The following is a 12,882-nucleotide window of genomic DNA, read 5'->3' as shown; positions in this document are numbered from 1 at the left end:
AAAATATGATGGAAATTAATGGAACGAAAACAACAACAAAGGTACACATAAATTCAAAATACATAACAGTTTAATAAAGAATAAGAAAAAATTTCTGAATCTTTGAAAACATCAAAATTATTTTATTAAAATGATTTAAGAAATTTTCTTATTGAGGTTACACGAGTAATAATAACTATAATAATTACTATAATAATAACTATTTAATAACTATAATAATAACTATATTATAATAGTTTATAAACATCTTACTTGTAATATTTACACGTATAGCTATGTTAATTTTAAATATAAAGAATACTAATATTTCTTAAACATAAACTAACAGCAATAATTATGAAAACTATAACTTGTGGAATTAAAAAAACAAGTTCTGTCTTTTAAAAACCACATTCAAGTATTCCAATCAAGAGATATTCAAATTATTTAAAAATCGCTGCTACGATTTAAATCTTGAGATTTTATCTTCTTTTTTAGTTCTACCATTTTAAATGTGGTACTCTTAAACCTAAATAATAATAATGTTTTAAAGAAAAAGGTTTGTGCGATAAATTCGTTCCATTTCATGATTTGATAACACGAATCTTAATTATCAAACTTGAGAAAAAACGACGGCTGTTTTTTGTGGTTCAACGCAGGTGAAAGTTCTTTTGTGATTTAAACAGACGGTTTTTTTGAAAAATAAATTTGTGATCGTTGAATTCTATAGTTTGCGTACTTCACAGTTTTTATGTGCGAAAAGGGCTTAAGAATAAAATGGATTACAAAAACACTTTTTGATCATGGCAATTAACTCATCGTTCGGATTAGGCTACTTACCAGTTTTATGGACTTTATTTTCTATACTCGCATTCACTACATCATATGCAATAGCAGTTTTTGAAGGTCACGTATATTACTTTCTTCCATCTATAGGCGACACCGGTGCACAAATTCCCGAAGCTAATATTTTTTCCTTGTTGATGAATATATCAATAATAGTTGGTCTCTCAAACTACATAACCAGATACTTTCAATGCCAATATCAAGCTCGTCATTGTGCAGATGAAAGAGAAACAATCTATAGGTACAACCGTATATCGCTTTTATTAGCTGTTGGAAGCGTCTTAGGTGCGCTCATTGTTGCAAACATCCCTTTGAAAAAGGTACGGTTTTTGTGTACTTTATGGAATTCCATACAACTTCCGAAAGTTGTTAAAAAAGTTAAAATTCTACAAATTTTGAACAACTCACGTTCACTATTTTTATATATTTTCCATTTTTAGGATTATTATCTACTCGAAATACATGACGCTGGTGCAATAATTGCATTTGTATTTACTACGATGTATTTTTGGTTACAAACTATTTTAAGTTATAAAACATCAAAGTTCGGTTTAGTTTCAACTTTATTGAGTCATTTCAGGTGCTTCTTAGTTTTTTTCATTAGCGTTTTTTCATGCATATTTATTGTAACTTCAGCGCTCAGTTATAAAATATTTATCAACTATAATTCGCATCATGCTGTTGCACAGTGGGTACCAGGAGACTTAGGTTACTTACTTCATGTAGTAAGCAACTCATCGGAATGGATGTGTGGTATGTTTATAATGACTTATGCTCTGACGTATTTTGAAGAATTTCAGCAAGTCGTACTATTAATAGATTGTCAGGAAAGATCACCGATGGTCGAATATTATGACGGTATTGGTGTATTCTCTGATGCTAAAATGAATGACGAAGAAAATAATAATTGATGGGAATTGTACATTCTTTGTAAAAAAGTATACAAAAAGGAAGAAATAAACTTTATTTTTTTATACCAACAAAAATAAATTTGTCAGCTATACGTTCAAAGTATTAATATTCTTTATGTTATTTTATGATATTTTTAATATTTCCTTTTAGTACTTGCTGCGTCATAAGTGATCAGGCGATATTTTGCTTTTTAAGGAAATTTATTTTAAAATAAGCTTACTAACAATAGAATGCAAACTTCGTGCGTAAACCGACCGAACCAATCTTTGGAGCGTAAACCGACCGAACCGATCTTAATCGATGCCTTTTTTTTTTTTTTTTATCTCTGAGATCTTGCATATATATGTTTTACTGTTTTAAAAATACTTAAATGGAAACATTTTTTGTTTACTTTTACAATAATTAAACTGAGAACAAAAAGATTTATTCAAGCACCTCTTTGTTTATTCAAGTTCCTCTTTGTTTAAACTCTTCAATTATTCAATGGCTCGACTATTTTTCGATGTTTAACAGTTATTTTCCACAACAATTTTTTGCGGATTGATTTGAAAAACTATCAAATAATATTTTTTCATCTTTTCGCTCATTTTTTTTCGAGGAATTTCCTCGTTGTATTTCTTTTATTATAATTTGCGGTAATCGTTTGGTAATTTTTAAAGTAATTGTCTTTTTGAAAATATATTTTGTATGTAAGCGGCGACCCCCTAAAAATAGAGACACAAAAAAAAAGACTTTCAGAGTTATTATCCTAATTGATATCTCTTTGATGGTTAACAGAGCACATTTATCTTTTTTTTATTTATTTTATAAATATCTTTATCAATCTAGTAAGGTCGTGTTTCAGTTTAATCAATAATGTTTTAAGAAATGTTCATCCTTACACCACCCTTTTAAGATCCTGGGTGCGCCACTAAATATGTGTGGAAATTTAGAAGGTTTTTAAAAAAATAACCATCAATTGCATTTTTCTGTTTAAGTTAGATCTGTTAAAAATTTATAATTTATATAAATGTGGTTTAATAATTTTATAAGGAATTCATGAATACTTTTCATAAGAAATTTATAGTTATTCAATAAGGTGATTCTTTAGATTGCTCAAACTCGATAAACACTTAGGACTAAGGAGAACTTCCTTATGTTAAGCGAACAAGTTACCGTCGTCAACTAAGAAACTTATTCATCTGAGACTATTTATAGATTGGTAATATTTGTTTGTTGTTTTTATAATTATTCAATTTATATAATTATGCAATTTATATTATTTTAAATATTATTACTATAGATTTTATAAATATTTTTAATAGTGAGGCCAGAAATCTACTGTAAATATTGAGGAATTTGCTTGGGAGATATCTTCTCTCTCTGTGTCTCTCTCTCTTACAAACACACACACACACACACACACACACACACACACACACACACACACACACACACACATACACTTCTCCTATCAATGGTGCTCAAAGATTTTTATTTTGATATGTTGCTAAAGTAAGTTACGCTTATCTCATATTAATTAAAATGAAAAGCTATTTGAACACTTTTAACCTATTACATAACACTTAAAAAGTGGAGGGGACCTAAGCTATAAGAACCGCTCCCTGCCGCCCATACTCCTATTAAAAATGCATAATATTGGTTAATATTGAATAAAAAATTAACAAAGACACAAAATAAAACATTCCTACTTTTTATCTAAACTTTTTATTGAATTTTTAGTCAAGGAAAAGTTTTATTTAATAAACTTTCAAAAGTTTAAATTTCATTTTATTGATAGAAAGTCTTTAAAATATTTTAAAAAGAAATGCTTAATGATTACTTATTATATTTAACCTTTTGTTCGGTTATTTTTCTTTTCTTGAAATTTGTAAACATAAAATTATTTTTTATCTTTTAAATAAAACATTTTTATAACATTTTTTGATTCAAAATTTTGGAAAATTACAAATCATAATTTATTGAAATAAAATAAATAATAATAAACATTTTTAACTTGGAAATATTTCATTTGAAACTCACGATTCACAATAAAAGTGTACTTTTAGTGGAGTGAAGTGTATGACTATGTGAAAATACTTTCTTTGTTGTAATTGCCCGCATCAAAATTTACACAAACATTTTATTCAAAATTTTTCAAGATAACAATACAAAAATATTTCTATTTTACTCATTTCAAATGACGTCAAAAACTACTACTTGATCAGCTTTTGATGTTTACGATATACACCTAAGGTATTTTTTTTTTGTTGTTATTTTAAAAAATCACTTAACATTTTAAAACATTACAGGTAATGTTTTTAAAAGAAGAATTACTTTTTTTGCTCTCTGTCAAATTGGGAATGGAAAATTAGCAATATATATTTTTTCATAGTTCGGTATCAGATTTTTTTTTTAATTAGAATTTTATCAAAAAACTATTTCATTTCATCCTTATTTTGATTTTTCTTCGCAGATGTCAATTTATCCAAATGCATATCTAATGGAGGATCAGTCAATAAAAATGGATGGTTTATGCGCGATGACCAATGAAAGGTTGAAAAAAATGTGTGAGTGTTGTTGATACTTTAAGGTCCATTTGTCGACGAATATAAAAGAATAAGTAACAATATTGGCGAATTTCTGGCGAATGTCGTAAAATATGTTATTTAATGCTTGTTTACTAAAGGAGCTCATGAAACAAAAGCATGATATAATGATCTAAATAGATTTAGAAGATTGCTAATTTCCGTTTTTTCTTATTTTTGTTTTTTTAAACCGTATTTTTGTAAATTATTAGGCAGCTTTAGCTAAAAAAAAAAAAAAAGACTTTTTTCGTGATATATGACGTACTCTATTTGCACCTCCAAACCTACTGTTGATTTGGAGATGCAGATAATCCAGTGAGTAAAACCAGCTTGCATATTACTGTTTACTTTATTACTTAAAGTGAACAGCTTTTCTATCAGTCCAAGTACTTTTTTGCATAATTTTCAATATATTATACACATAATCACAATATATTACGCATAAAATTATACATATAATTTCAAATATATCATAATTTACAATATATCACACATAAAATTTGTATGTAAAATTTAAAAGATATCAATGCTCTGAGCTTTTACAGAATTCTGTAATGACAGTATTTATAGACTGTTTTTAACAGTCCTATAAATACAGACCTTTAAAAATCAATGACGGATTTACAAAAAATTCATTTTTTAAAAAATTTCAGCGATTTTTGTCATTTTGCAATTTTGTTCCGCGATTTTTTGCGATTCGAAGAAGACGCGAGTATGTGCAAAGATCTTAATTACTTTATAGTAATTTCAAATAACCTTGTAATTCAAAGTTTCGTGAATTTTACGAAGAAAACGAAGTTAAAAGTTACTCTCCGTGCTGTGGGAAGTTAACACCATTTGGGAAGTTAACACTGCATGAGTTTGGAGTGCTCAAAATAGATTTGGGCTTTATATCGCGGCTCTTTCACTTAATGATTTTCTTAGCAAGTTTGGTTATCTGTAAAAGATGCTCGGGAGAGTTACTTTTATTGTTAACAAAACACAGTATTAAGTTTTCAAAAGTTTCTGAATTTTTATCCCAAAAAGAAAGATAGGAAATTGTAAAAGTATGGTTAACCAATAAATAGTAACAGTGTAAAAGTAATAAACAGAAATAAATTCTCCACCAATCAGATCAATATTGATGTCTCTTTGAAGGTTTTTGTAAATTTGCAGGAGTGTCAATGTTCTGACATTGAGTGCTATTGAGGCTATACAGTAATTTAGGAAATAGGTATATGTTCATTATTTTCTTTATATTTTATCATAGAATTTGTATTAAAACAATTAGTTATGTTAACAAAGCATTTACAATATATTTTATTAACACTTGAAAGTAACTTGTGCTAGACAGCCTTTCAGCAACTAAAAAACAGTTGAAAGTTTTTGTGCAAAAAACTTTGATTAATGAAAACCATCTTAATGAAATTATTATCTATTAAACTGTTTATTTAGCTGTAGCTGCTACATTTGAAAAATTACTTAATCTAAAAGGTGTAACATTTCCCATGTGTGAACTTATAAAAATTTATAATAAATTTCAATTTAGAAGCATCAAACAGTAAATTAAATCTGCAAAATTTTTATTAGTTTGCGATAACTATGAATTTTAAGTAGAAAAAAAAATTCTTTTAATTTTCATTTGTATTAGCAATTTTATATGCATTAACTTTGTGGCCTTCACATTCAATTAACTGCTTAGTTGAAATACCACCTACGTTCAACTGTTCATTCTATACTGATGTAAATCTGATTTGTGTTAAGTTAACAGCTTTGTTAATATTGGTTTTCTAAGTATAATTATTAAGCTAAAATTTACTTTGCTCTTTGTAAGTTTTTATCTTTCATAAAAATTGTTTTGTTTTTGTTGATATTTTTACTAAGATATTTAAAATGAGGATTTTTTAATTAAATTTTAATATTTTATGGTTATTTCAGCTGAATTTCCTGAGATTGATTATGAAAATGATTATAATGTGGACAAGGCTAAAGTGAAACGCATGAAGATTCCTCAAGAAATAATGGATATAAGCTTTGATTTAAAAACAAAGACAAAACAGTAAGTGATCAGTGTAAATGTTAAATAAATGGATCATAAACTATTTGATATCAAGTGTTAAGAGTCTGAACATCTTATGATGTTACAAGTCTGATTATCTTTATATACTTTATACATACAAAGGTGTTTAATAATTCTTATATTATAGCATTTCTTTTGCTCAAAAGTAGAAACCACAAGAAATAACTAGCCTACATACACAGGCTACATTAATGTTTTATATTGAAAGGAAAATGTTTATACAGCTGTTTTACCCCATGTACACATAATATTAACCAAATTTAATCCAGATGTAATAGTTTTGTACTTTCTTATGATAAGCTTTAAATTTTAGGAAAAACTTATCTAAATTATTTTTACATAGAGAGTCTCTGTGAGAACATTTTTCAAAAAACAAGATTTATAATCAACTAGTAAATTAGTAATAAGTTACCACTTAATATTTTTTTTTTGTATCAGTGGTAAATCTGCTTATTGAGGACTTATCCTGATAAGTTAATCAAGTTACTTTAATTTTCATCATATCCTGTTTTCCTACAAAAAATAAGAGGATAAAAATATAGCAGTTTTATGTTTTCTTATGGGTTTATACATGCTGTCCTGAAAATATCGAATATTAAAGGGATTTGTAAATGGGGTTTTCACAGGGATGCCAATTCTCACACACTTTTTGTTTCTGATGTGTATAAAAATTGACAATTCTGTGTATTGGTAGGTAGGTCTTTCTATGAATTTAGAATGTTTAGTAAATACATTCAGTAAGTAAATAACATAGTTTGGCATATTATCAAGTAATTATTAAGTGAAATTAGCAAATATTCCATTTAATTACACTTGTTATACAATTATTCCTAAATTCTTCAAAAATTTCTTTAGAGTTATTCTTTAGAGTTTTAATGTTAATTTTATTTTTAACTAATCTATCAAAATTTAAGTTCTATTTATTTATTTATTTATTTTTCTTTGGGATTGTTCACATATTATATAATCAATGAGGGGGAGGGGGGTCACTGCTAATGCTTATGGCTGATTATGGAGATTAATAGGTGATGATGGCTGATTATGGAGATTAATAGGTGATGATGGCATAAGCAAGTAAAAAAGTTCAAAAACATCGTGTTTTTTTTTTTTGAGATTTGGATTCTTTTATTGTAAGAATTTGCAAAATACAGTTGCATTCACCAGTTCCCTTTTTGTGTTTTATTTGTGAGTTTCTCTTATTTTTCTACCTGTTCATCTTTATCAAGTGTTTTTATGAGGTTCAAACATCTGTAATGAAAACATGTAACTGAAAAATGTTGAGTTCCTTTGGTTGCTTTGTCAAAATCAAGATCATCAAAGAAGTGAAATTTTTCAATTATTCTTTTTATCATAAGTAATTTATGGTGTAAATTTAAGAGAGGAGGTCTACCAAATGATTGTGCTTGATTACAGGGATGAGGGGGTCAAAAAGTGATGAAAAATAATTGCATAATATGTGAATGATCCTTTTAAATGTTTTTTTTTCAGAAACTTTGTAAAGAAGTTTCTTTTTTTGCAGAGGTGTATTAACTAGACCAGAATTCTTGGCAAAACAGCATCAGTTGAAAGTTTCTGCTGCAAAAAAACAAGAAGCAAAAGATTCAGAAAATTCAAATGAGCTTCTGCAAAAACTTAGATCAAGGTCTCAACGAATTGAAGAAGTGAGCTTTTTTTGTTTTGATTTGATTTGATCACCAATCCTGTCGTCCCCATAATATTAAACCTTGTTATCTCCATGATGCTAAACTTAATGTTATTGTTTGCTTTATTAAAGTGTAAAGCAGTTTTGTGCAACTGTAGGCATATTACAACAAATATGAAGCTGTGATCACATTGATTTTCTGAATTATGGTTTTAGTTTACAGTAAATTGTGTGTCTTTGTGAAAAGTGTAAATATCATTTATATTGGATTATAATTGCATTTTAACTTTACTTTTTGTATATTATTTGTATCATAAATTTACTTTTTGGACATTTATTGCGTTACAATATTACTTTTATTATTCTATAATTTTCTGTTCTCAACAATTTTCAACATTTCAACAATTTTCAAATTTTTAATGTTTTAAATTTCATTAATATTCCAGTTTTTTTTTCCTTGTATTGTTTGTGCCAGAAGAATGATTATCATTATTTTATGTGAATGTTATCCTATAACAATTTTTAAAAATCTACAAAAATATATTTTTGAGTTAGGAGCAGGGTTGTGGAGTCAGAGTCATAAGTAATAATTTTTTGTTTTTCTTTCAGTTAACAAGTGACAACAGGACCTCAAGTAATGAGCTAACAAATGCAACGAAATTAAGACGGTCAACTGTTGCTTCTTAGCAACTGCTTTTTAGCAAAGATAGTGTCATTCGGCATTTTTCAGTCCTGATCTTCTTAAGACGCCAAATAAAGGAAACACTTAAAGCCATCTGATGTACTTAATATTATTATAAATTAGACTTTTTGTATTCATCTCTACCTGTTTGTATATCTTCATTTCTTATTGACGACGATCACTATAAATCGAGAGCCGTTCCTAACGTTATGTTCGATTGTTATATTTTAAAAAGGAAAATTTTTAAAAATGTTTAAATGATTTTTGTTTTCGACAACAATAAATATGAATAAAACTCCTGGAAATAAATGAAATCATGTAAAAAATTTTGTTATATCTTAAAATAAATTGAACAAAATCCGTTTTTTAAAAAAGAAAGTTCCATATTGGCTGAAGTTAAAGTTCTTTTTTCGTTTCTTTTTATTTTTATGGTTCGACTGAAAATCCTGAGTACAAATTTTGTTAGTATTTTGGGGTAAAGCTAAAAAACTGTAATGGTCACTTCTTTATATTAGATCGATCAAACGGAGTTACATAATCATCTCGACTGTCTAGAACAAATTTTTGGTTGTTAAAGAATTGGAAATTTACTTAAGTTTAAAGATCTCTGTGGTTAAGATAATTTTAGACTCGTTTATTAAAATTTGAACCATGTTTATTTTTTAAACTTACCAACGTGAAATTCATTTAAACTTATTGTACACATTCTTTCTAAAGGTTCCAAACATTTAATTATTATAATTTAATTATGCTTTGGAAATCACTTTATTAAAGCGAAATTTTTTTTTATTGATTCTTATTTTGAAAAGTTAGAAGCTATAACTTAACCATTGTTGCATAATCTTTTAACATTGCTATGTTAAAGTTATATGCAGTATGTCTCTAGAATTGATAGAATGATTAAAAATTAAAGTTAGCTAATGACGGAGAAATCTCATTCAATGATCGCATTTTCTGGAAATGAAGTTTTGTGAATTAAATAATACAATGCAACATCAACATTATTGATGCTTTAAAGCAAAGTTGACAATGCCTCCGCGATGCAATGTAACATTCTGCCAAAATCTCAACATTTTTGGGAGACAAAAACTTTTGGCGGTCGCCTTCAAAAAATTTTTAGGCGGCAGAACGTTTTGGGTTCTGTCTCTCAACTTTCAATTAAACATAAGACATAATTTGGATGTCAAATTTTTAATATTTGCATCAAATTCGTTTTTTTATATTTCTTGCTAATTTAAAAAGAAACTTTGAAAATAATTTTTTTGAAGTTAAAGATCTACTCTTTGTCTTGATTGCTTTTCCAAGTTGAGATACAGAAGCCACGGCTGGCAGCCTCCGAAAATTTATTCTGACGGCAGCCGCTAATTGGGAGGTTGAATCCAGAACAATATTCTGCCAAAAGGCAAATGAATAGACATACAGTGGTCTTGTTCATAGTTGTAGCGCTGTATAATTCAAAACTTCGTCTTTAACTTTTTTTACAGGTTATAGCTTAACATACATATTTAACAATCGAATCAAATGATGCTGTATAAATAACGTTATAGCTTTATTTACAACGTCACGTAGGTGTTTTTTTACGCGCGAACCCTAATTAGTTCTCTAAATTCCAATTTTGTTTTAGAGAGTGCTAGCTGATTTTATAATATATTATATCAATTGATACAAGCAAAAAACGAATGCTCCAGGTGTTGCAAAAATAAGAAATAGAAGGAGATATTAGTTTACGGAGCTTCTCCATTCAACTGATTATATAAATTATGAAAAGGTATATTAAATTTTCTAATAAGCGTCTAGCTCTTGTATGCAAGTAGAGTCTAGATGGTGCTATTGTATGGAAAAATTTCAGTTCATTTTCGACAAAATGTTGACTCCGAACTTCAGAAAACTAACAGTTTTACTTTTACTTCTAATATTTACTTCTAATATTTATGTTTTTGTTGAAAAGTTAATATGAAGTTTGAAGTTAGACATTTTTTGCTCTCTCAATGAGGACGTGAAGGGAGGCTTAATGATTCTTTACTTCTGTTCAATTGGTAATACATTTTTATTAAGTTAATTATAACTTTAGTGTCGAATTTTTCTTTTTTTTTTTTGGGGGGGGGGGGGGGTAAATCTTAAGATTCTGTCCTCCCTCCAAATTAAAAAAGATTCAAGTTTTATGGTAGCGTATAAATAATTCGCACTATGATTACATTCTAGATTACTGTGAGACAGTTCAAAATGGTAACGGACAAAATGTTACGATCATCTCGCTGCCCAGTTCTACAGTGTAGCATCTAAAAATCAGACTTTTGAGAAAAAAATGACTGATATTATAAAACATAAAGAATCTTCCTTTCAAACGAAGAACAATAGTAAAATATTAAAAAACCATGGAAAATAAATCATTTGGATATGTTGCAGTATTGCACTGGAGAGATCATCCCGTCATTGTTCAGAATAAACACACACATCTCAAAATGACTATTTTTGATATGTTACATTGTTGAACAGGGGCGACACTACATATGGTATGCTTTTATTAAGGGTCTGCAAACCATATCAACTTGGTGCCGTGAAAGTAGTTAATTCGGTGCTTCACCCGAATACGTGATTACCTGCAAATGCGAAATGGTAAACGTTTCCGAACCAAGTGTCATCAACAAGCGGTGACAACTTTTCTCATCGCAGTAAGAAATTCGGTAAATCAATGTAGTGAACAGTAAAATCAATTCAGTAAAAAAAGTTGTTGCAAAAATGTGGGAAATGTTACAGAAAAAATAATTAAATTTAACAGCCGCATTTCTTTGGCTCCGTAAAAGATGAAAAAGTTTTTGTACTATGCGAGGTGCTATCTACATTAAAAGCTGGATACATACGCTGTAAAAGATATTTTTTCGTCATTACTAAAAGACAATAACATGTCTTCATCATCGGATTCAGGTAAACTGTTGCCATCTCAATAATCGCTTGATGCTGATCCTCCAGTTTTTTAAAAAATACAAACTCTTTGTTTTTTAATATGGACTGCTTATCATCTTCTAACGAAATGAATTTTAGGTACTCTGTTTATTTTTACAAGATCTGCCAGAAAAAAATGGTACCAAAACAATAGTTTTTCTATTACTTCTGTGCTTTTTTTCTGGGACACCTTGTAATTGCATTCACAATCTTAATATGTTCATGTTTTTTTTCTATGAAGATCAAATTGTGTTTTATGTGTCAACTACATGAAACAAAATAAGAATCTGGGTTTGCTGAGTGAGCGAAAAAAAAAAGCAAGCAAAAATCAGTATTGGTTTCAATTAGTGGAAAAAAGCACCTAGGTGTTTGGAACTCACTAGCAAACAAATTGCTACAAAGCAGCTGCTTCATTGAAGACTGCTGTGGCCAAATATAATTAAAAAATTGTTGAATCAACAAACAAAGTATTGCGGATTCGAGACGAAAAGAAGGGAAACATTTGATTAACCCATACGATGCCTTAGATCCAGGAAACGATAACTTTACGCAGTTGGTCATGCTAGTCAGAACGAAAGATCCTTCAGTTCATTCAATATCGGAAAAAACAAGGTCAAAGAATATTTTTCGTGGCTGGTTAAAAGAAATTCTACAAAGCGTTTTCTTTTTTTGCAATAACGGCTCACAACACAAAGGATCAGCCAAAAGCTCTTGATTCACATTGCTATAGAGACTCTTTAATTTTAATCGGTAAAAATTTAACCTTCTCATGTGAGGTTTGATCCAACACTATCGGTTCCGTTTGAGAGATATGTGTTCTGATCAAGTACACTTCCTAGGTAAAAAACACTTAGACCTTTGGACACAAATATTGAAGGAGAAATGATTAGAGCAGATAGAGAAAAAGAGAAGTTTCAATTTTGTACAACAATTTTGTACAACGCGATGGAGCGCAAGAGCGTCCTGTTTAAACAAAGTGTTCAAATGAAACGAATTTTCGCAGAAGTTATGCAAAGTGTGCTTGCATGAAAATCTTATAACGGATATTTATACTAGTGTATTAGGGTGCCAATTAAATTTTATGGTGAGAGAACGACTCTAGATTCTGAACTTGTTTTGATTGTGTAAAGAAAAAAGCTGTAAAGTTTGATGTTGCCAACTTTCTCCTCGGAGAATGCGCTATTGACGAAAATATTCTACTTTTCAGTTCTTCGAGAGTCACGAAGAAACATCACAATACACCGAAGTATTA

General features: G+C 28.7%; 2 protein-coding genes across 6 annotated transcripts; both read left to right on the top strand.

Moving 5' to 3' along the window:
• Nucleotides 1–644: 644 nt before the first annotated feature.
• Nucleotides 645–2,171, top strand: LOC149876080 (DNA damage-regulated autophagy modulator protein 1-like). The gene is made up of 2 exons (XM_090075749.1): nt 645–1,145; nt 1,266–2,171. Exons 1-2 carry the CDS (start codon nt 783–785, stop codon nt 1,734–1,736), a joined length of 834 nt encoding a protein of 277 aa, XP_089931875.1. The 5' UTR covers nt 645–782; the 3' UTR covers nt 1,737–2,171.
• Nucleotides 2,172–2,814: 643 nt separating this feature from the next.
• On the top strand, nt 2,815–9,330 carry LOC145188504 (uncharacterized). Of its 5 annotated transcripts, none has more exons than XM_090075753.1 (5): nt 2,815–2,938; nt 4,193–4,286; nt 6,222–6,342; nt 7,883–8,024; nt 8,615–9,330. In XM_090075753.1, exons 2-5 carry the CDS (start codon nt 4,193–4,195, stop codon nt 8,690–8,692), a joined length of 435 nt encoding a protein of 144 aa, XP_089931879.1. In that variant the 5' UTR covers nt 2,815–2,938; the 3' UTR covers nt 8,693–9,330. The 5 variants fall into 5 exon arrangements, with proteins under 5 accessions (XP_089931879.1, XP_089931883.1, XP_089931882.1 ...); XM_090075757.1 differs by lacking the exon at nt 2,815–2,938 and adding an exon at nt 3,042–3,972; XM_090075756.1 differs by lacking the exon at nt 2,815–2,938 and adding an exon at nt 3,975–4,028.
• Nucleotides 9,331–12,882: the final 3,552 nt, after the last annotated feature.

The sequence above is a fragment of the Hydra viridissima genome, unplaced genomic scaffold, assembly GCF_058129835.1.
Source record: "Hydra viridissima isolate aposymbiotic clone 2 unplaced genomic scaffold, HvirCarnegie_v1 scaffold_44, whole genome shotgun sequence".
Taxonomy (NCBI): domain Eukaryota; kingdom Metazoa; phylum Cnidaria; class Hydrozoa; order Anthoathecata; family Hydridae; genus Hydra; species Hydra viridissima.
Note: the sequence above shows the minus strand (reverse complement) of the source record. Positions and strands in the feature narration are given on the sequence as shown.

What these genes read in the sequence shown, in the direction of transcription:
- LOC149876080 (XM_090075749.1), top strand. Translation starts at nt 783, where the DNA reads ATGGCAATTAACTCATCGTTCGGATTAGGCTACTTACCAGTTTTATGG. An exon ending in CAAACATCCCTTTGAAAAAG is followed by an intron (nt 1,146 to 1,265) that starts GTACGGTTTTTG and finishes TTCCATTTTTAG; the next exon opens with GATTATTATCTACTCGAAAT.
- LOC145188504 (XM_090075753.1), top strand. Translation starts at nt 4,193, where the DNA reads ATGTCAATTTATCCAAATGCATATCTAATGGAGGATCAGTCAATAAAA. An exon ending in TTAAAAACAAAGACAAAACA is followed by an intron (nt 6,343 to 7,882) that starts GTAAGTGATCAG and finishes CTTTTTTTGCAG; the next exon opens with AGGTGTATTAACTAGACCAG. An exon ending in GGTCTCAACGAATTGAAGAA is followed by an intron (nt 8,025 to 8,614) that starts GTGAGCTTTTTT and finishes TTTTTCTTTCAG; the next exon opens with TTAACAAGTGACAACAGGAC.